The sequence below is a fragment of the Hyla sarda genome, chromosome 4, assembly GCF_029499605.1.
Source record: "Hyla sarda isolate aHylSar1 chromosome 4, aHylSar1.hap1, whole genome shotgun sequence".
Lineage (NCBI taxonomy): Eukaryota > Metazoa > Chordata > Amphibia > Anura > Hylidae > Hyla > Hyla sarda.
The window spans coordinates 337,621,524-337,646,579 of NC_079192.1; the positions used below are offsets into that span (position 1 = coordinate 337,621,524).

General features: G+C 40.7%; 1 protein-coding gene across 12 annotated transcripts in view; it reads left to right on the forward strand.

The window, feature by feature from the left end:
• Positions 1–25,056, forward strand: part of TENM2 (teneurin transmembrane protein 2) — a 2,592,228-nt gene that overhangs the window by 2,476,492 nt on the left and 90,680 nt on the right. For all 12 annotated transcript variants that reach the window (XM_056575104.1, XM_056575105.1, XM_056575107.1 and 9 more), the window contains one exon: positions 15,108–15,318. In XM_056575104.1, coding sequence (XP_056431079.1) covers positions 15,108–15,318 — 211 coding nt within the window. The remainder of the gene's footprint in view (positions 1–15,107; positions 15,319–25,056) is intronic.

Sequence of the window (25,056 nt, forward strand, 5' to 3'; positions counted from 1 at the left end):
TAGACTTTGCTAATAAACATTGTTTTTCATCATCCTTAGACTTCTGTGAACTCTTCAACCGCAACTCCATGTCTACATAGTCATAACTACATCTGTTGATGCAGGATGCACGTTGCATTAAATATTTTTCTATTAGGCCACATCTTTAACCATGGGCAGTCCCTACACAAGTACATCCAATCCAGATAATCATACAGATGACACTCTGAACCCAGCCAATGCAGCAGAGTTAAAAGGGAAACTGACTGCCAATTCACCCGCACTAAACCCAATACACAGGGTTATAATGCAGGTAAACGGATTACAGTGAGGTATCACTCACCCGGATCTGCGGTCCCATTCAGGAGATACCTGTAGTTTCAGCATTCATTACTAATAGCAGACTATGCTTACTGGAGGCTGATACAATGGGTATCTCAAGAACCGGACCACAGATCCAGGTAAGTGATACCTTGCTGTAATCTGGTTCACCTGCACTGTAACCCCGTGGTTTAGTGCGGGTGAATTGGCTGTCAGTTTCCCTTTACCGGTTCACTTTATCTAAGTGGTTAGACAGAGGAAGGGGTTCCCTCTGTCAACTTTATGGACAGTGTGCTACAACCATTTTTTTGTTGAGCAAAGTATCTCCAACCATAGTCAATCCTAACTATGCTCACCCTGCTGCAAGGGCCATAATCAGAATGAACTGATTGTAGCATCTAAGTGGCTAGATTGTGAGACCTATCTTTTTTACTCCTTCTTGCTGCATAGTGATCTTATGTTCACTGTAAACTATCCAATAGAAATACCTTTCTACTTGTTTAGAAAGGACCAGATTCTCTTCAGTTACAAAGCAATATAGCTGAGTAGACTCGTTGTTCTTAATCAGTAAGGATTGTAAAACTGGATTAGAAAATAGGACTGCATGTTAAAGGGGTTATCCTCTACAAGGTGATTTTAGTACGTACCTGGCAGGCAGTAATTGACATGCTTAGGAAGGATCTGCGCTTGTCTTGGGGCTAAATGGCTATGTTGTGAGATTACCATAACACTGTGGCTAGCTTTTTTGTGAACTGTTATTTCCTGTTTGACTTTTCTTTTTTTTTACTACAAATCCCACAATTCCATTTTCCTCCCTCCCACACATCAGCCACCCCACCCATTGAAACATAAATGAGCTGCATCCATTCAAAAGACCTGTGGATTTCAATCAGGGTGCCTACAGCTGTTGCATTAGTTGCATATTGATCTCTCTCCCACCAAGCGATCGCTCCACCCATTGAAGCAGACAGGCTCCCTGTGAGTCAGCTCTCGGCCGCATTGCAGCATAGGAAAAATCTGAAATAAGTATTGGAGTGAAAATTAGACATGTGCAATTCGGTTCGGCACGAATGTCAAATTTACCGAATTTTGCCGTTTTCGTGCATTCGGGCCGTTACGAATGCACGAGTACATTTTTCAAATATTTCCGAATAGCTACGATAAAACGAAAAGCAACATAACGAATGCATTTGTTATTCTCCGAATGCATGCGGTAAAAAAACTAATGCATTCATTATCCGAAAACAAATGCATTAATTATTTACCGAATGCATGCGGTAAAAAAACAAAAGTAAAGAATTTTTTCAATTTTTTTTATTGTTCCTTATTGTTTCTGATTGTTAGTTATTGTTTTACTGTTACTAGGGTGCGAATGCGTGTGTTGGCCAAAGTATGTCTCCAGCTGTTGCAAAACTACAACTTCCAGCATGCCCAGACAGTGGGTGGGTGTTGTAGTTTTGCAACAGTTTGATCGATGCGTTTGATTGTCGGGTGATTTATGTATAACATCATGTTATACATAAATCACCCGACAATCAAACACATCGATCAAACACATCAATCATTCATACAGCATTCATTCATTCATTCATTTACTCATTCATTCATTCATTTACTCATTCATTCATTCAACATTACATTATGTATTAATATAAATCACATAAAATTATATTATCTTACCTGTCTTCCAATGTTCTGATCTCTGCGGCTGCCCTCTTTTCCTTCACACACTCCCGATAATGGTCCCTTGCTTAAAAAAGATTTACCCGAATGTGCCCGAATACCGAATGTATACGAAAAATCAAATCCACCCGAATACAAATGTATCCGAAAAAAATCAAACCCAGACACCCGAATACCGAATGTATCCGAAAAATGAGTCCCCTCCGGACACCCGAATACCGAATGTATCCGAAAAAATTAACCCACCGGACACCAGAATACCGAATGTATCCAAAACAAAAAGAAACCTGGACACCCGAATACCGAATGTATCTGAACATTAAAACTGAAAATATTGCTGAACCGAAAATTTTATAAAAACACGAAACAAAAAAAAAAACGAAAATTTTTGTTCTGCACCTGTCTAGTGAAAATCACAGAAGAATTGTGAGAAAACCGTCACACACAGACAGGTACAGACACTATATTATGAACTACACTAACTTTACAGCCCCTGTAGCATAGTCAAATAAAAACATTTTTTAACTGTGGTGAACCTTGTGACCCTAATTTGGGAATGACCAGTACATTATAAGTAGCTACAACTTCTGGCAAAACAACAAACGAAAAAACAAGAATGGATTTAAAACACTTTGAGGATGTTTAGCTGTTCCGCCTTATATCAGATACAAATTATAGATGTGACACAAAAAAACATTTTGTCTATGGTAGAAAATGCCCCTCCATGCATCTTTTGGGAGAGCCAGAGATACATCACTTGTGTATCTTCAGCTCTCCCTTAGAGATACACGGAGGGTTGAGTGTCACCCTGTGCATGGAGAGTCGGGGCATCAGGTAGGAGATTGAGTGAGTCCCAGCAGTCGGACCCCCTACAATCAGACACTTATCCTCTATCCTGTGGATAGGGGATAAGCTGTTAAGTATCAGAGTTTCCCTTTATATGGTCCCGGACCTTTATGTCTAGCATAGAAATGTGTGTGAGCTTTTAATTTTTTATTTGCATTATTCAGGGGTTCCTGTCATTTGCACAAACTTATGAAGTGACGTGCACAACAATATTTTTTTTGCAGCACTGGGAAAACCACACACATGAAAATCCGCTGTAATGATACATTGCCCCCCTTTGTCTCCACGATACACAGACATGTTTTAGCTTCCTCTCATTCAGCAACAAAGAATAAGAAGAAGCCATGCAGCTTATGTTTTCCCAGCTCTTTATTACAGGTGTCCTGGACTGTAATTCACTTGTTCTAATAATGAAAGCCCTATATTTAATGACTATTATCACATAAAGGTATATAGATTACTTAGCCTTTGGGAACAGATGTTCTTAGTGTAGCATTAATCCACTCACTATGTAAATTATTCACATTTCCCAAGTACAGTCCTCATTCCAGTCAAATCTATTTATTTCCTTCATGCGTATGGAAATATGAAGATTGTTATGCACATTTTTAAATTACCCCTTGCTGGATTTCTCTTGATTTCGTATTTTAGTTTAATTGTATAACCGACCAAAATCTTAGTGGATTCTAGTAAAAGCTATAATTATCATAAGATTCTTTATGGTGTTTTTCATTGACCAACGAATATCATGAATTATTTTGTGTTTAAAAAGAGCTGAACAGCACTTCATAAGACTATTCAGCAAGTTACATGTGGCTTGCTAAAATTATAGTGTATTCTTCCTAAAATAACACGAAAAATTAGAAAATAATACTTTGCTCTCTTGGGTGAAGCAAGTTAACCCAATGACAAAAAAGAAAGAGTTAGCTCACCTACTCCCGTGAACAAAATCCCGATCCCCCATTGGTACAGGTGCTGCTGCAAACAAGGTGGACAGACAAACAGGCTTCACTCACTAAGGAGCATAAGATCCTCAGCACTTCCTGACACCAGCATGTGTAAAATAGAAAAGCTTTATTTTTTTCTTCAATATAAAACATGATAAGGGTACAAATTGTGGTAAAAAAAAACATACCGACGCGTTTCGGCAATCAAAATCCTTTTTCGAGGTCCTCACTGGGAGAAAATATTCAGCCGAATAAATATACACATTGTAACAGAAACCCCTCCCCATTAGCACATCCCTTCCCAATTTGAAATTTGCCGTAACCCTTCATTTGCTGACTTGTAATGAACACTGCCACTGGCAACAGAACTCCATAGACGTCTTAGTATACTGAAACGCTGGTTACTTGCAGGAATACGTTGCCCATAGCAACCTTTGAATACATATAAAATATAAAACCCAATTGGCGTAACCCTTCATTTGCTGACTTGTAATGAATACTGCCATGGGTAACAGAACTTCATAGACGTCTTAGTATACTAACGAATACGTTGCCCATACCAACCTTTGAATACATATGAAAAATATAAAACCCACTTGACGTAACCCTTAATTTACTGACTTGTAGTAAACACTACCATTTGTAACAGAACTTCATAGATGTCTTAATATACTGGACAGCTAGTTACTTGTAAGAGTACGTTGCCCATAGCAACCTTTGAATACATATTGAACCAACTTGCTGTAACCCTTCATTTGCTGACTAGTAATGAATACTACCAATGGTAACAAAACTACATAGACGTCTTAATATACTGAGAAGCTAGTTAATAGCAGAAGTTTGTTGCCAATGGCAACCTTTGAATGTATATTAAACCCACTAGCCGTGACCCTTTATTTGCTAACTTGTAATAGACACTACCAATGGTAACAGAACTTCATAGACGTCTTAATATGCTGATAGGTAATTACTTGCAGGAGTATGTTGCCCATAACAACCTATGACCCAAAGAAACACCTAGCAAGAACCAGACTAATCAAATCCATATAGACCACCACTGAAAACATTGTCTTATTTAACAAAGAGGGGATGTGAAAGGAAACAAACTCTCGGCACCAGAGCATATACATATGGGGTCACTAGGAGTAAATGAAATGTGGGCGTCCGTATGGAGCTGATACAGGGGGTGCAGTCTTTAGAGAAAAAGTCCAATATGAATAGTGCAGAGAAATAATAGAGACGCACTCACCCTTTGATGTCAGCAGACGTGGAGGGATTTATTGGAAGACAAAAGTGCAGTACATTACACAGGGGAAATGGAAAGACACAGCTCCAGGAGCTGCGGGAGGAGCGCAGCTCCCAGAGCTGTGTCTTTCCGTTCCCCCTGTGTGATGTACTGCACTTTTGTCTTCTAATAAATCCCTCCACGTTTGCTGACATCAAAGGGTGAGTGTGTCTCTGTTATTTCTCTGCACTATTTTTTTAACAAAGAGAAGAACAAAAAGGAGTATATGAATCAGTAAAACAACATGACATCAGATCTATAATTCATCCCCTCCAGTGCTCGGTTTGCCATTTTCATAATCCAATAGATCTCTCTCGTATGCAATTTGCGAACCCTATCTCCTCCTCTTGGTCATTTCATGACATGTTCAATAGGTGTAACCTTCATATGGGGGACGCTGCCTCCATGTTCATCTCTAAAATGCTTGGATGCAGCGGACAGTGCGGGTGTGTGAACACTGCCCACTGACCGTGTGCCCGCAACATGTTCTGAGATTCTACATTTCAACTTACAAGTTGTGGATCCAATATACTGTTTTCTGCATTCCATGCATAAAATGCAGTAAACCAAATGGTCCGTTTCACATGATATATACGTTTTAAAAGGATAAAACAGTTGTTAGTATCAGAAATTACTGATTTCGTCATATACCGGCATAATGAACAGCGAGACCTTTCACATGGGACACTACCATTGTATTTTAACCAATTTTTGCCCTGATTTGTGTTTAAGGGATTTCTCACTAAATGGCTAGGTGAAATTATATTAACAATGGTAGTGTTTCTCTTGTGCACAATATTTTTAATCTGTATGAATTGATTGGAAAATACAGTGGAAAACACCACTGGATTTTTTGCCGAACCCTCTTCATGGATTTGTGATGTCGAGTGCCTAGTCTTGCCCCCCAGATATAGGTATTCTGATTGTACTATGGTAATAACCCCTATTCAGAAGTCTTTATTTAATAATACTGCACTCCTGATCAAACAATTGTTTGTTAGAACAGACACCTTATGCTCTGATGAATTCTCCAACAGGGAGGTTCTGGATGGTATGATGTTCATGACTTCTGTCTAGCATGTAAGAAAGAATTACCTTATATGGGTTTCCTAGGAAATTCAGTTTCTAACTTGTTAGTTTCCTTATCTACAAAGAAATGTATATCTAAAAAAAACATATCATATTTACTGTAACTTAAAGTGAACTGTAAATTATCATGATTGGTATTAAGATACTGTTCAAATTGAGACATGATCTGTTTATCCAGGGGCCCCCGCCACACCATCAGCATGTCATCTATATAGTGACCATACCAGGTGATGTGGCGGAGGAAAGGATTTTCAGGAGTGTGGATGGATCTTTCCTCCCACCAGGTCATGTATAGGTTTGCCAATGAGGGTGAGAATTTGGCCCCCATTGGACAACCACATACCTGTAGGAGGAAAGATCCATCAAAAGAAAAAAAGTTATGTGTCAAAAGAAAACCAGTTACATCCAAAATAAATTGCTGTAAAATTGGTGAATAATTACTATAACGCTTCAAGTGATGTTCCAAAACAAATATGGCCCTATCATGAGGTATTACGCTATACAGTGAAGTTACATCACAGGACACCCAGGCTAAATCATCATTCCACCCAAGGTCCTGTAATGCTGTTAGTAAATCCTTGGTATCTCTGATATAACCTGGTGTCCTGACAACCAGAGGCTGGAGGAGACTGTTCAGCCATGTAGAAAGACATTCACATGCTGAACCAATCCCCGACACTATTGGACGTAGTGGAGGGGGAGAAGAGCCTTTATGGGTCTTTAGCAGACAGTGGAAGGTGGGACACGTGGGTTTAGAAACATACAAAGAATCTTTCATTCTATTATCCCAAATGCCCAGACATAAGCCATCCTCCAATAACTTGGATAGGTTCTTCAACATATTGGTGTGGGGTCTGCCTCCGAAAGTTTTGTATAGTATACCCTATCTATACTGAAACAAGATTTACAGTTGTCCGAAATATTAAAATCTGGAGGGTGCTGTGTTGCCAAGAGAAACACTACCATTGGTAATATAATTTCACCCAGCCATTTTGTGAGAAATTCCTTAAACACAAATCAGGGCAAAAATTGGTTAAAATACAATGGTAGTGTCCCATGTGAAAGGTCTCGCTGTCCATTATGCCGGTATATGACGAAATCAGGACATGTAATTTCTGATACTAACAACTGTATTGATCCTACTAAATATTATATATCATGCGAAACGGACCATGTGGTTTACTGCATTTCATGCATGGAATGCAGAAAACAGTATATTGGGTCCACAACCCATAAGTTGAAACATAGAATCTCAGAACATGTTGCGGGCACACGGTCAGTGGGCAGTGTTCACACACGCGCACTGTCCGGTGCTTCCAAGCATTTTAGAGATGAACACGGAGGCAGCGTCCCCCATACGAAGGTTACACCCATTGAGCATGTCATGAAATGACCAAGAGGAGGAGATAGGGTTTGCAAATTGCATACGAGAGAGATCTAATGGATTATAAAAATGGCAACCCGAGCACTGGAGGGATGAATTATAGATCTGATGTTATGTTGTTTTACTGATTCATATACTCCTTTTTGTTCTTCTCTTTTGTTAAATAAGACAATGTTTTCAGTGGTGGTCTATATGGATGTGATTAGTCTGGTTCTTGCTAGGTGTTATTTTGGGTCATAGGTTGCTACGGGCAACGTACTCCTGCAAGTAATTACCTACAAGCATATTAAGACGTCTGTGAAGTTCTGTTGCCATTGGTAGAGTCTATTACAATTTAACAAATGAAGGGTCACGGCAAGGGGGTTTAATATGCATTCAAAGGTTGCCATTGGCAATGTACTTCTGCTATTAACTAGCTTCTCAGTATATTAAGATGTCTATGTCGTTTTGTTGCCATTGGTAGTATTCATTACTAGTCAGCAAATGAAGGGTTACGGCAAGTTGGTTCAATATGTATTCAAAAGTTGCTATGGGTAACGTACTCTTATAAGTAACTAGCTATTCAGTAAGTTCTGTTACCAATGGTAGTGTTTACTACAAGTCAGCAAATGAGGGGTTACATCAAGTGGGTTTTGTATTTTTCATATGTATTCAAAGGTTGCTATGGGCAACGTATTCCTGCAAGCAACCAGCCGTTTAGTATACTAAGATGTCTATGAAGTTCTGTTACCAGTGGCAGTGTTCATTACAAGTCAGCAAATGAAGGGTTACGTCAAGTGGGTTTTATATTTTATATGTATTCAAAGGTTGCTAAGGGCAACGTATTCCTGCAAGTAAGTCAGCAAATTAAGGGTTACGGCAAGTTACAAATTGGGAAGAGATGCGCTAATGGGGAGGGGTTTCTGTTACAATACCGAATTTGTTGTCATGTAAGACTCTCCGGCATATAAGATGCACCTAATTTTATAGGATAAAAATCTAGAAAATAAAGATTCTGAACCAAATACAATGTAAAGTTGGCTGTCCTGGCATACTGGGAGTTGTAGTTTTGCAACATCTGGAGGTCCGCAGGTTGAAGACCACTGGTATAGGAGGTAGTACGCACGTCTCCTCGCCTCTCCGGACCCATCACCGCTGCCCTGGATGTCGCCCTCCATCGCTGTCGCCGCGCCGCGGGGTGTCCCCGCCACTTCGGAACGTCTCTGCTGCCCGGCATCCTCGCTCTCTGTCGCCGCCATAATGTCGCTACTCACGCCGCTCCTATTGGATGACGGGACAGCGTGCGCGACGACGTGATGACGATGAAGGAGAGCGCTGGCCATGCAGGGGATCCAGGCACAGAGCAGACACCAAGGAGGCAGGTAAGGTCCCTCCCGGTGTCCTGTAAGCTGTAAGCAGCCCGACTGAACAGCCGAGTTAGTGTTATTTTCGCTTCAGACACGGCGGTCAGCTTTGATCGCAGCGTCTGAAGGGTTAATACAGGGCATCAGCGCGATCGGTGATGTCCTGTATTAGCCTCGGGTCGCCTTATAAGATGCACCAACTTTCCCCCCCCCCCCCCCCAGTTTGGGGAAGAAAAAGTGCATCTTATACGGCGAAAAATATGGTATGTATATTTATTCGGCTGAATATTTTCTCCCAGTGAGGAACCTGAAAAAGATTTTGTTTGCCGAAACGCGTTGGTCTGTTTTTGCCACATTTTGTAACCTTATCATGTTTTATATTGAAGAAAGAAATAAAGCTTTTCTATTTTACACATGCTGGTGTCCAGAAGTGCTGAGGATCTCATGCTCCTGAAGTGCTTTCACACTATAAAATTTATTTGTTTTAAAGATCCGTTTGATGTTCCGTTATGAAAACCCTGAAATTGGGCGTTAAACGGCTTTTGCAAAATCCCATACGGACGTTAGAAAATCCCATTATAGTCTATGGGATTTTTACATTATCCGTTTTAACCCGTTATAGCCCGTTGTAGCCCGTTATTATTTGTGACGATAGAATAAATGGAAGAAATAGTGCATGCACTATTTGTCCCGTTACTATCGCCCGTCACAAAATAACATAACAGTATCATGCTATTGAGTCTCTCAAGTTAACCCAATATTTAACTTGAGAGAATCAATAGCATGATACTGTAGAACGCTGTGTGAAATCAGAGTCTGCGTTTTTAATGCTCAAATGAGGGGTAACCACCATGGATTTAATGACTATATATAAACAATCAGCCTTGGCTTGTGCAACCAGGTTGGGGATAGACAATGATGTCAGTCACATGACTATTGCTTGACTTTGTGGTAGGGCACATATCCATATGACTTTTATATAAAACACAGTGCAGAATTTCAGAGCAAGATTCATCTTATGACATCCAATGAGCAGGTACACTACAATAGAAGTGAATGGGAACCATGGTAGACACACATTTGCCTTTCAATGAAAGTTGGTCTTAGATCAAAAGTAATATAAAATGTAATCTGTTGCATACTCTTTAGTAGTCATATGTGAAATGAGAAGATCCATTGAACAAACGTTTAGCATTTTGCTTTGGAGTTTCTCTAAATTCCTCAGCAACGTATGTTATTTTATCTTGTAAAATCGTGTGTGGAAGGTTTATCTGCAGTAAGATTACTCACTGACGTCACTCATGACCAAGCTGCTAGTGTTTATGTCCTGCCTGTGCGGCACTCTGAACACATGACTATCTTCCCTCTTCATGTAATATGAGACATTGCATTGTTTTCTCCCTGTTCCTGTCTCTGGAGGGTCCCTGTTTCTCATGCTGGGCAGTAGAATATACAGTGTCAGTAGCAAAGTTGTGATGTGTATGAAGACAATAAGTAATTACAGTGTATTTCCCAACTATCCTGGATACTGAGGCACAGTAAAAGGTGAAGATTTACTTAAAATCAAAGAGAAGAGGCAATGCTCACTAGTTCCTGGAATGTTAGAAAAACATATTCTCCCCATGGTGTACACTAGCCAAAATGTTATATAAGTAGGTTGCAAAGGTGAAAAATACAGTTGAAAAGCTACTCATACCCCCGCTATTCCTGAGGGGAGGGCGGTAGCTGCTTAATATTATAACTGCCCATAGTGAAGGCATACAAAGGGTGCTAGTTACATGATAGTGTGTAGTGCACCATGCTGGCCTACAGCCTATTAGTTACACCCATACTATGTCACAACCAGCGTCAAGGGTCCCCAGTCTCTTCCGAGTCCCTACATTAAGTTTACTATGCGGTGATTCCCGGCTTTGTTGACTTTGTTGGTTTTGCTGGCTACTTGGCAGAAGAATTTACAGTATATGTTTGCGCCAGCACCAATAGTGTCTTCTTCCCTGATTTCATGAATGTCTTTCCATTTGGAGCTCCCCAGTGATTTCCTTTAGAAGGATACATTAGAGGGGCTGCATTTGTGAAGATATAGCTAAACAACTGGGACACAGATGATGCAGGCTGTTATCTATATTAAAGTGGTTTAGTGTGACTCTCTGTTTAATGTAAGTGAATGAACACAGATTATGGAAAGTTTGTTGTCTATTGTCTGAAGTTCCTTAGTGCTCTTCTGATCCTCCAAGCTTCTTTAATGTGTGAATAAAAATGATTTATGTGCCTGCAGATCATTTGGGAGCGGGAGATTGCTATTAATGTCAGTGAACCAGGCCTAGGACAGCCAGTGTGTTATATATTTGTAATGAGTGGTGACAGGCTCCCAAGGCTCCCAATCTTCCATTCACACCCTATGAATTGCCTCTGATATATATATATATATATATATATATATATATATATGTTATATACGTAATGTTCTGTGACACTGCGAGAACAGAGTCACTGTGGTCTTGAGGGGTATATTCAGATGTTATAGAGTGCTGCCCTTTGCTTTAAAGGAAACGAGAAATAAATATATAAGTCTCTCATCCAATGTCAAAAGAATGATATTCTTTTTTACTGGTATTGAATGGAGACATACTAACCTCCCAGGTCCTGAACTGGCAATTCTGAGCAGTTTGATTGCCTACTTGATTGTTTGCAAGATAACTGTAAGATTGGCAGTGACAGGGTAATTTAGTGGAGATTGCAATGTCAGACTATATCCAAAGGGGCTCACTGGCACAATGATGTGATTCTCCTGACTGACAGGCCACTGGGAGATTGGTGTGCCAATTTAAAGTTCAGTGTCTTCAAAAAGTGCTTGCCTGTAGAAGCCCATTATCATGCTGCTGTTATGAGGTCATGTGGAAATAATAGGTTCACACATATTAATAGACATAAAAAGTGTAATGAAACATATGTGTTCAAAAAGACAATGACACTATATGGAGCTGAGCCTAGTCATTAGGATGTGTGAACCACTCTTTTGAAGACACATCACTCACTCTAGATAGAATATATATATATATATATATATATATATATATATATATATATTTATCCACATTAGATAGGATTTTCTAAAAAGTATTTTTAGAGTCTTGTAAATATAGCTGCGAGTTCTGTGCGAGTTCTGTCTGAAAATTCTCAGGACGCATGATTCCTTGCTGCATTGTGTCCAACGAAGAGCTATCTTGCTGGTATTAAATCCCAGAGTGCAAAGACTTGTGGAAAAGCTGCATTAGCCTTGTAAGATAAAATCTCCCATATTGGATGTCAGCAGCATTCTTAGCAACGGACCCAATTTATCTGTGTCATTCTGCTTCAATCATATGCAAATAACTTAAAAGAATCACTTATATATTTAATTATCTTAAGAAGAACCTAATTTGCCAGACATGGTAACATTATTGTGGAGGTATTGATTTCACATTTAAAAGATTAGTTACAAAAAATCTTGCTTTCTTTTCGCACGCTTGTTCCTTAACAGCACGTGCTTGAATGAACAACCTGTAGTGACAGATGAGCTTTGAGAATCAGGTGCACAGTGTTGTATATTCTTTGCCACTGCCTAAGCAAGAAGCATTTGTAAGTTTTTTTTAACGTAGTCCGTTTACAGTGTATAAGGATCTGGAGAGGGTAAGTTTCCTCCCAATGCTCTGTCTGGGGTGGCTGCTTTTACAGCTAGGATATCAGGCAGCTTAGAATTAAAAGAGTACTGAGGCATGTAGAAACTTGCAGGCCATGCAAGAGCTCCACTGGTAAAAAAGTATGGAAAATAGTTGTCCTCCAGAAGGAAGAAAGCCTGCTCTCTGGTACCACCTGTTGGTGGTAACATTCCTGCAAGTCAAGAGCCATGCCGTTTTTTTTAAAGGAAAACTGTCATCCTGCTCAACCACACTAAACCCAATACAAAAATGAGCCGACCGGACCGAACGTTTCACTCCGGCCGGCTCATTGAAATGAATGACATACGGGAGCGCATACGGTGACATACGGGAGCGCGAGGTTTTAGCTCCCCCCTGCCGTATGTGCTCCCGTATGGGAGAAAACGTAGTGTGAACCCATCCTAACACCCCTCCTGCCCTAAAAAAAAAAAAATCATTACTTTCCCCTTTCTCCCGACAGGAGAAAGTGGGCATTCCCCAGCAGGGGCGACGTCACTTAAGCCTGCGAGACTGCTGTGACTCGCCATGCACGGCACGCACTTCCTGAGTTTGGACTTCTGCAAGTCCGGATGGAGACCAAATTAACTGTTTGGGAACAGAACAGAGCCACCCAGTGGCCGTTTTTTCAATCAAATTGAAAACATGTAAAGGTTGAGAATTTTTAACAGCAAGTAAATAGCAAAGTGTCTTATGATAACCTTAGAAACAATATATTAAAATTTTAGTTTGGTAACAGGTACTCTTTAAGGCTCCTTAGAGGGCTATTCAGTGACTTCAAGGGATGTTGCCTTCAACTGGGGAAACAGAGAGCAGGCTTTTTTTTTTACTTTTGCAAGAGAGTTACTTTCCAGCATAGAGGTGCTACAGAAAAAGGAGACAGCTCTCCTTTAACACTACCGCTGTCCCTGCTGCTCCAATGAGGGATGATTAAGAAGTTTGTGTTAGAGGTTGTAGTGACTAGTGTTGTCTCAGGTGACACTATTATATATATATATATATATATATTTTTTTTTTTTTTTCTTTCATTGCCACCTGGGAAACATATTCTTATTTTGTCTCTAAGCTTAGCACTTTGCAGTTTGAGAAGTCATGTGCTAAGAAGTTATTCAGCAGTTGGCCATACACATTAGATAAATGACAACAAACTGCTATGCAAAAGGGCTGCCTGATGCTTGGGAAAACAAGGACTGAGGGTATTGGATTCAACATTGTCTGCCTTTTGTTCCTTAAAAGGGTACTCCGGTGAAAACCTTTTTTCTTTTAAATCAACTGATGGCAGAAAGTTAAACATATTTGTAAATTACTTATATTAAAAAATCTTAATCCTTCCAGTACTTATTAGCTGCTGAATGCTACAGAGGAAATTCCTTTCTTTTTGAAACACTGATGACATCACGAGCACACTGCTCTCTGCTGACATCTCTGTCCATTTTAGCAACCATGCATAGCAGCATGGTGGCTCAGTGGTTAGCACTGATGCCTTGCAGTGCTGGGGATTTGGGTTCAAATCCCACTAAGGACAACAATAAATAAAGTGTTATTATTATTATAATAACGTCAGCAGAGAGAACTGTGCTCGTGATGTCATCATAGAGCATTCCAAAAAGAAAAGAATTTCCTCTGTAGTATTCAGCAGCTAATAAGCACAGGAAGGATTAAGATTTTTTAATAGAAGTAATTTACAAATATTTTTAACTTTCTGCCCCCAGTTGATTGAAAAGAAAAAAGGTTTTCACCGGAGTACCCCTTTAAGTAATGTGCCAGTAATGTATGACTCAAGATCTTCTTCCTTTCTCATGGCATAACCAGAGGTATATTGTTTCAAGCATGCATAATTATGCAGGTATTATAGGAATGGCCAGCTTTTAAGTCAGATTACTAAATAGTGACACATGCTATGGTGAAAAATGACAAATATATCTATAGACAGGATGATGGGCTGCCCCCACGATCAGAAAATAAAACTGAAATATAAAATCAAAATAAAATATATATTTTTTTTATCATTACCTGTTTTTTTTTAGTAAAACATGTAGAAGAAAATTCAATCCAATAGGATAATAATCCACATTTGGTGTTCTTCATAGTGTTGTGTGATTTAGAGAGTAAGAAACACAGATGTCACAATGTTTTTCTATATGAGTGTCACAGCTATCATCCATCTAATAGCTATCATATTTTTTTTTATTTAAATATAATGAGTCAGTAACATTACAATGTTTTTGTAGTTTTATGCTGTGCTACACTACATGTAAAAGAAGCCTTATTCCCATTTGTTCAGGAAGGATCTAAAATATAGAGGAAAAATTGGGTTATTTTCTGCATCTATGGGACTTTAGATTGATGTCTGCTGAAGTTCTTTCTCCGCAAATCCTTATTCTTGAGTTAAGACTCCTAAGAAGCTAGAAATGGTTAACAGCTGAAAAGAAGAAGGACATCATGTTGTACTCTGCTTTATGGTTCTGTTCCTTATTGTTATGTATAGCTGTTATACGTTGCTGATATTAATTCACTTGTATACATTTCTTTCAGATGGGCTTGTTGACTGCCTGGACCCAGACTGTTGTTTGCAAACAACTTGCCAGGCGAGTTTACTTTGCCGTGGATCACGTGACCCTCTTGATATCATCCAGCAAAGCCAGTCAGGCTCACCAGCAGTAAAGTCTTTTTATGATCGAATCAAACTTCTGGTAGGAAAAGACAGCACGCACATCATTCCTGGAGAAAATCCTTTCAACAGCAGGTACAAAATAGAAAGATTAATACAGATTTAGAGGATCATGTGAAGTTAAAAGTAGAATCCTTTAGCAGCTGTGGTATCCACCTTAAAAAACTATTAACCCTCAAGTTTATAGTTGCCTTATGTCTAAAGGTTTTTAACATTTTTCCTGCTTCATTTATGTCTAGCATGAAAGAAATATCATAATGTATCTAATATTCACCTACTGTATGTCTATATGGACTAGTTAAATAGAGGGCATGCAGTATTGTGCAATTTTTTTTTATGCCAAACGTTGTTACAAGTGGACAGGTGAACAAGTGTGGGTTACTACGTGTAGTTATTGCATCTAAAATGCCTAAAGTCTCATTCACACTTGAATGTTACCCACATATTCTATCAATACGGAGTTGCCTAAGAACAGAGCCATTTCTCCATAAAGGAGTGTATGGTAGAAAGACCTAGAGATGGAGAACAATTAATACAAGTATTTTATGTCATGGTTATACATATCATATTTCATGATGTCCATATAGGAACTGAATATGTTATGGCTTAGAATAATTTACAGTATTAGAGACCTGGTATAGAAAATGGATGCCAGCATTAAATGTTAATGAAAGGGTAATCATTTAGTTTGGCTATCCATTCATTACTACATTAAATATGTTCTAACGTTCTCATTTTAAACATAAAAAAATCACTGTGGAGGTAGCCCGATTGTGTTGCCTCTGGGTTGCCCACAGGAAATCCCACCAGTTCTCTCCCAGCTACACAGTGTCAACATAATCATTACCGGACAAGGTGGCAATTTATTTTCCATGCAATTACAAAAGTGGAGCTTGACTAACTAGTATGGTATCTAGTGTAAATCATTTTGTTCTTACGACACTGCAGAGAACACTATAATGAAAATTTGCACAGTCCATATTAGAAATCACTATACTGCACATGTAGATTCCACCATTTGTATTGTTTAACCAAATGTCTGGACTTAGGAACAATACAGATGCACTGATCGTATATTTAATCAATAGATATATGTGATAACTTGTGGTTGGCAACTGTCCAAAATGCCACAATGAGCTGGAATATTATTGCAAATGTTCATCAAAAAGAAGGTAAAAACTCTTATGATATGGGTGCCGATTACTAATATTAGAAGACAAAATCCCATCCAGACTCCAAATATGGCAATTAAAATAAATTCCCGGGTCAGTGTTGCGTCACCAAGATCCTTGTGCCCGTAACTTGTAATATAGTTACTTGAAGGCTTCTCTTGGACAGTGAATCAACCATCACAGCACACAGTGTGGAAGAGAGTTTCCTAGTTATCACTGTATTATTGTTTCTTGCTGGTATTAAGCAGTATAAGAAGACAGGGCATCAACATTGTTTATTTTACTGTATTACTGAGACAAATGGTTTAGCTTGATTGTGCTTATTGTGGCTACGAGACATCCTGCAGGGGTTTTTGAACTGTCAATCTGAGCTACAAGGTCAATTGAGATCAGCCAGGCCCCTAGAGACCATTAAGACCTGTTAAAGCTGGTAATAGCTTGACAGTACACTTTCCTTCACCATCAACTTCTACTTAAGTTGCTAAAGAAAGAAATATAAATTGATAGTTTTCATTTCGGCAGAGGAAACTGCAGAACATTCCCAGAACATTACATCAGAATTTAGAATAAAGGGGGTTTATATAATATTCTACCATAATTAAAGCAGAGTGATGCTGACCTATATCTATAGATATCTCCTACATAGAATCAGCCGTGTCCACAATTAGCACATACGTGCTCGGACTGTACTAGTATTCCAGCTTGGAATTGACTGATAGGGAGTAAGCAATAGTAAAACAGGGAGAGACACTAAATGCATAAGATTGATTTCCAGACAGTGACAGGGATTCCATTATCTGCGTTGAGGCCCCGGTCATTTTGATCCTTTTGCTTTAAGCCTGGGAGCCAGTCCAGGCGTTTTTGTGTGTCAAGAAGCACTGCTTGTGCAGAATTACGTTTAAACTATTAAATTCAGCTCCAAAGTGGCCTACCTGCCAATTTGCTATTTTTGAAAGACGCCGTTCTTTCCTCTATGTGGCTTTTATTAGCCATTACAAAGAAAGCCTGTTTTTATAGTAAATGTAAACAGAGAAACTCGTGGCTTTCAAACAATAATGGTAGAAAATGACTTTGCTATATTGCAGCAATATAATCAATAGCAAAAGCAACATTGCCACCAAGGAAGAAAGCTTCCAGAACTGATTCTTACACACACACACACACATATATATAAATATATATATATATATATATATATATATATATTCATTTTTTACCAATTTCTGTTTCTGTTATTGTGTGACACGTAGATATTGTGGGAACACGTAGATGTAACAGAGCTATGTTTATCACTACAATTTATTATCTGAGTTTTTCATAAATACTGAGTTATCAATGAGAGTGTTCAATTCCAATTTAGTGCCACTACATCTGTAGTTGTTCATTCATTGTCCCCTGAGTTACATGCAAAGAGTCTTGTAAAAAGTGTGTAAGCCAATATTCGGTAAGTTGTGTGATCTTGAAATTCATTACATTTCATGGCTGTCACTAGCTCTGCATGGAAGTTCTTTGATGATGTGACATGCTGTAAGACATGGTTGCCATCATACATCTGGGCCCCCATGCTCATGGGTCCTTCATAATCTTTGTGACCCTAGGAATTATGTAAATTTGACTTGAAGATGTGGTACCGCCAATTGATTTTATTTAATCCAATATGTCCGCATCATTTATCATATGTTTATGTAAACCATCATGGCAGTATCTTAAATAGCTTAAATTTATGTTATGCATAACCAATTAGAGTCTATGAAACAAGGTAAGATACATTCTTAGAAATATGTAGAAATATAGAGTCACATCCCGTCCCCTTAATTCACCCTACCCTTCCCTTCATCTCCTTAGTTGAACTTAATGGACACATGTCTTTTTTTCAACCATACTAACTATGTAACTATGTATGTGTGCATCATTTATCATATGTTTTTGTTTGCCATCATAGCAGTATCTAAAATAGTTTACATTTAATGTTATGTATAACCAATTTGAGTCTATGAAAGTTTCCCATGTAATGCACTCAGTTTTATTATGTAAGGACAGACTGCAGTACTTTGCAGGGTTCCACCCAATATGGGGATTGAGGACCCCCTTGCCCCCTCCTTGATTGCTTTCAGCAAGAGGGGGTTGGGAAGCAAGGAAACAGCCAAGCAGGCTATTTTAAGCATTTTGCATGACTTCTATCGACTTTAATGGCAGTTAAATAAAGAGTATAACTTGCTTTGCAACTTACATTAAAGTCAATAGGACTTACACAAAATGCAGCCTTGCTTTCAGCCAAGGGATGCTGTTGTGGTCAGGGGACCCTTGATCTGTGGGACCCAAACCTATGGTACATTTATGGCATATCCTGTGGATCGGAATACCCCTATAAGACATGTTGGAGGACATTTCATTGTTAATTCCACATCTTTTTAACCTTAGTAGCTGTTTTGTACTATATAGATAGAATAATAAAATGACTACTAAGCTGCTGGTTAGGTCAGGGTGAGCAGGATATTAAGGCCTCTATCACACTGCATAATTTCCTCTCACTCTTCTTCTACCTGCAAAACAATGTGCACAAGTAATTTGGAGGAGATCCAAGCAGGATTTCTATGTGGAAATTTCTATGTGGAAATCACTTTCTTCAGCATTGTATTACAGAGAGGGGCACATAGCTGGGTGTTGCCTCATACATTTCAACAAGCTGCATCAACTTCATAAACCTTAGCAGAGGAGGCAGGAATAATTTTTTCAGTGCAATTCAGTGTCTTTGTTCCACCAGAAATCATCTACTGGACTGGTTATACTAGTCTGTAGAAGGTATAATACACAGCAGTCCATTCCTAATAGTCTTTGACAGAGTGCAATTTTGTGTTTAGTACACAGCTTTTTTTTGGCTGCAGCACTGTTGTGTACTGCTGGTGTTTTACAAATTTTTTTTTAAGGGTACTGTAGACCATTTTTCTGCCCTCATAAGTGCATACCACATACCTACATCTAAGTGGTGTACTGTTTTGTACCTGTTAATCTGTCAAGGGCCTACATACTGTGAAAGGATAGCCAAAAGTAATCACCGGCTGGTGTTTTACAAAAATTCTGAGTTTTTAGGCATATTGTAGCGCATTTTTCTGCTCTCATAAGTGCATACCGCATACGTACATCTAAGTAGTGTACTATTTTGTACCTGTTAATCTGTCAAGGGCCTATATATAGTGGTCCCTCAACATACGATGGTAATTCGTTCCAAACTACCCATCGTTTGTCGAATCCATCGTATGTTGAGGGATCCGTGCAATGTAAAGTATAGGAAGCTGTACTCACCTGTCCCCGTCCCTCCGGACCAGGTCCTCACCGCTCCCGATGCTGTCCCAGGGGCTCCCGATGCTGTCCCGCTGCTCCGGTGTCTTATTCGCGATCCTCCGGCTTCTTCCGCATCTTCTGCAGGGTCCGGGCCTCGCTTTCTGGTGACGTTATTACGCTGCTGTGCCGGCGCGGCGTGCGTAGTGACGTAATAACGACGCCGGAAAGCGAGGCCCGGACCCTGGAGAAGATGCGCAAGACTCCGGAGGATCGTGAAGTGGACCCGGAGCAGCGGGAATAGGTAAGCGAACCTGCCAGGGATGCTTAAACTGCTATCCGACAGCGCAAAATGCTTAAGCTGCTGTCGGATAGCAGTTTAAGCATCCCTGGCAGTTAATGCGATGGCCCGACATATAAAAGCATCGTATGTCGATTTTATCATATGTTGGGGCCATCGTAGGTTGGGGGGTTACTGTACTGTGAAATGACAGCCAAGAGCAATCATCGGCTGGTGTTTTACAAAAATTCAGAGTTTTTAGGCGTATTGCAGCGCATTTTTCTGCCCTCCTCAATGCATACCGCGTGCGTACATCTAAGTAGTGTACTATTTTGTACCTGTTAATCTGTCAAGGGCCTACATACTGTGAAAGGACAGCCAAATGTGCACACCTGCTGCTGTTCTAGACGAATACTGTTTTAAGCAAAGTGAAGCGTATTGTATTCCCCTCATATATACGCAATAGGTATGTCAGGCAGAGTAGTGAAATTTCAATTTCAAAATCCTTAATTTCAATTTCAAAATCTTAAATTTAATTGTAAAAATCATACATTTCAATGGTCTCCTCATGCTACTGTCAACTCCAGGCTGTGCCATTCTGACACTATATGGTCTCCTCATGCTTCAGCCAACTCCAGGCTGTGTAATTCAGCCAATATATGGTTTACTGATGCTGATGGACCTGGGCCTAAACATTTTTTATGGTAGAACTAGCTACCCAAAATCTTCAGTTTAAATTTCAAAATTAATCTTTTTTTCTTAGGGATTGTACATCACGTAAGTGATTCTAAAAGCGATGCCTGTAATCTGCATGTCGTACTGAATAACAATATTATTTCACTACCCCAGCACACTCCAAATGCATGTTAGAACAAAGCAAAGTGTTCTACACCCCTATTGAGGTTCTCTGTAGGCCAGAAATAGCCGTTTTAAATCTATATTCACCACAAAAAATTCAGTTTGAACCAAATTTTTTTGAAAATTTTGGCGATTGGCCGAGTCAAATTTTTCAAAAGTTCGCTCATCTCTAGTGAAAATACATTGTGCAAATACAGGCTGTCCTATGGCAATGTGAGAGTACTAGTTCTTATTGTTATAATACTGTTTGTTTTTTTGTGCACATTTTTGAGACATTACTGACAAAATGCAAATGCACCTTGAATATAAATGTGCAAATGATGGTTCTTTACATACAGGTGTTACATACAAATGTAATGGTACCAAGGACCCATCACATGTCTTGGAAGTGATGGTGCTTCATAAAAGATAATTTTTTTCCTTTGGTAACAGCTAAAAAATGCCGAGGTCACTTCTGCAGCAAGTATTTAGCCCTCATGTACCTGCGTATCGCATGCATAGTAGCCCTCTCCAGAAGTTATCACTCTGTAGACAACCAATAGGTTTTGCAATTGCTTTTATTAGAACATCCTGCTGTGTCCATGCGTCATCACCTACCTCATGGACACATGTGGTGACCCACGGGTGTATGGCAGGACAACAGGTATAGTGGTGTGAGTGGTGGGATCATATGGTATTAACTCTGGGGTCAAGATGTTGTTAACCCCTAGTGTTCGTGACACCAGTGTGGTTTTAGGGTTCTGGAACACCACACCCCCGATTCCTCCGCTATCCCAGTTGCTAGTAGTGAAATGAGAGTCCACAACCAGTTATGGTCAAATGGAGGCTTTTGCCTGCTCCTGACATCTGGCCAGCTCCTGCCTAAAGGGAGGATTGGGCATGCACAGAACGTAAGCGCTGATTGGAAGGCAGCGCAGAGATAGGCGTTTGCAGAGATGAGCCTATGGCAGCTCAGCTCTGCGAATATATGAATATATTACTGAGATGGGGAGTGGCCGACTCGGGACTGGGAGGCCGGCAGAGCCCGCAGTGACTCATGGGAGCGATGAGTCACCGGTTTAAGATGGCGGCGGTGCCTAAGAAGCAGCGGTCGAGCGTCATGGATTGGAGAAAAAGGAGCCAGCTTCTGGTCGGAGAAGAAATGCGGGAGAAGACCAGGAAAAGAGCCATATGGATAAGGTAAGTAATTTACAATGTTATATAACTTTGTTTTAGGCTTAGTTTGCCCTTAAAAAAATGAGCATCGGAGTACTCCTTTAAGAGTGTTTCACCAAGTGCTCCATGCAGCATGTCCAGCATCTTAGCAAGTCAGGATGCAATGATCTCCATTAGAGATGAGCGAACTTACAGTAAATTCGATTCGTCACGAACTTCTCAGCTCGGCGGTTGCTGACTTTTCCTGCATAAATTAGTTCAGCTTTCCGGTGCTCCGGTGGGCTGGAAAAGGTGGATACAGTCCTAGGAAAGAGTCTCCTAGGACTGTATCCACCTTTTCCAGCCCACGGGAGCACCTGAAAGCTGAACTAATTTATGCAGGAAAAGTCATCAACTGCCGAGCCGAGAAGTTCATGACGAATCAAATTTACTGTAAGTTCGCTCATCTCTAATCTCCATCATCAGCCCAGAGGCTAGACTGGGCTGACTTTATATAGACACACTCTTGGAGCTATTGGCTAGCAAGCCAAAGGCTTTTAACTATTCCCTGACCAGGGAACATAAAACTGGTCACACACAAGTATATCCAATAGCTGTGTGTGAACACAGGCCAATACAGACATGACAATGTGACAGACTTACATAGGTCCTTTGTTCTACCTATACATAAGGATACTGTCTAGGGGTTAAAGTGATATACACAACATTCTGGAAACAGCAGGCGGAGACCTTGCAGGGGAGCCCCCAGGTCACTGAGGGTCTCAACCTGACAGGGCCTAAAGGTAGTACAGGACCATGTCCTGTACTGGGACATCACAAAGCCTCCTACTTAACATAAGTCATCCTCAACATGGGTTCTGTCAGGGTTGAGGAACGAAGAGGCCGAGGAGCCAGATGCAATCCTGAGGCATTTTGTACACAAACGTCCATTTCAAGCTGGTGAAAGAACAAATAACATTAGAGTCTTTGTATAAATTGTCCATACACGCTCTGTTTTGTGGTGGAACAGGATTAACGATAATATATAACTAGTACATATACATTTACTTTACTGGTAAGGACCTTTGACTATGCATTTACTGACTTACGTAACAGTTTACTAGACATAACATTTTTGACTATGCATGTGATATACTATACATAACTAGACTATATACTAGACATTGTATACATGACTTGACTTATGACTATGAATTACACATTGGCAGATTGGGTTGTGTGAGGCTCTCTGCCCAATGCCTTGGCTACTTGGGTCCCTTGGCATTTAAAGCACATCTCCCCAGAACACTATTTTTTGTTTATTCTAGACATATGTATGCTAGACAATGAATGCAGATAACTCTTTGACATTCACGTTACCTTATAGTGAATACGTGCTTTAGTTTAGTTTCAGGAGTACTTTCTGACCAGGAAAGTATCCTGCCCACGAACATAATGATATATGACATTAGATACATTTGACATATGATTTAGAGTAGACCTTGTAATGTGAGATGAACCTAGGGTTGCGAGACTGGGCCCCTTGCATGGGGTCAACATAGGTATCCAAGGACACATGGGACAGGCTGGAATTGGTGATGGTGGGACTGACAGTAACCACCACCTGCACTGATGCGGCTTGCGCCACAGAGCGATTACTAGTTGGTGCTCTTCTGGCCAAACCTCTGCCACCGCAGGAGTAGGCCCATTCACTTTCGTGGGTACCTGTTGGTTAGGCCAAACTTCCTTGACAGCTGGAGTACGCCTGGGTACATGAGTTGGTGCCCGGTGGTCAGGCCAAACCTCCTCGCTCATAGGAGTAGGCCTGGGCACATCTGTACTGGAAAGTTGACTTGAGTGACTTTGGTACTTGGGATCCATCGCTGGTGGATCAGGATACGCCTCCTGGATGACAGCTCCTTTAACACTTGGAGGGAGAAGACCAATGGGTCCTGTTTACTAAGTATGGTGGAGCTACAGTGGGCTCCATGGGTATGCCTGTGGAGGCCTGTAGACCCGGCCTTAGCTCTCTGGCTGCTATAGTGGGTTGGGTCAGGCCCCCGGGCAATTGATCCAGCAACTTGACTTCACGAATATATACAGTTTGTAGGGGGCAGATGGATTGGAATGCCCTTTGAATATTTTGGCCTATGTTGCCTGGAATCAGTTTGTTAACAACCTCCTTTAGTGCCTGTGTTTGAACCTCCCGGGTCAGAGCCTCTACCATCTTTTGGCGAATCTGACAGACTTGTTGATATGGGGCAGAGAATATCTTTTTGCCCTGATTGTTACGTTTCTTTTGGGAAGCAGCACAACTGAGACAGAGGAGGTAGCCATCTGCTGTCAGCATGGTGGCATGTGCTTTAATTTTTGCCCACCGTTTTTTTCTTATGGCTGGGGCCCTTTAAAACTTGTGGGCTACTGGCCCTTCAAGAGGCCTAGCATAGGGCTGCAGCGGCCTGGACTGGACTAGGTGGGACCCCCTAGATAGTGTCTCCCCATTGTGCTGGAAGTCTCTGGGGGCAGCGTTGGACACTACCGAGTATGCACAGGGGCCCTGATACCAGCGACTTACTTGCTAGAGGCGTCGGCAGAGTCTGTGTAGCAACGGGTACTTGACCGGAACCTCTGGAGTCGGGCGCAGTCACCAGAACTCGTGTCATGGCTTCGTCCAGGGATCCTCCTGCTTTGGTCCCCTCAGGGGCAAGCTCCGGTTCCATCTTGGGACTCCCGGCACACGTGCATTGCTGGGACTCGGCCATCTTGCTGCTCACTGCCAGCACTTCCTGTAGACCAAAGAGGTCGGGCTCCGCTTCACCTTTTATATCGGTCTCCGACAAGATGGTCACCAGCCGGAAGAACGTCATCAGCGGTGCCTGGGACTGGAAGTGACTCAGCGGTGCATCCTCTTCATCCGCCCCCTGGCAACAAGGGCGGACCTTTCAATTTCCATTTTGGGCTGGACACCACAACATTGATTCCACGCCCGGGGGCAGGACGCTGGCTCTGGCGGGAACCTTTGGCCCTCTTTCAAAATTAAGATAACTTGTTCTTTGGTGCCACTTATTAGAGAAAATAAAGTCAATGCTT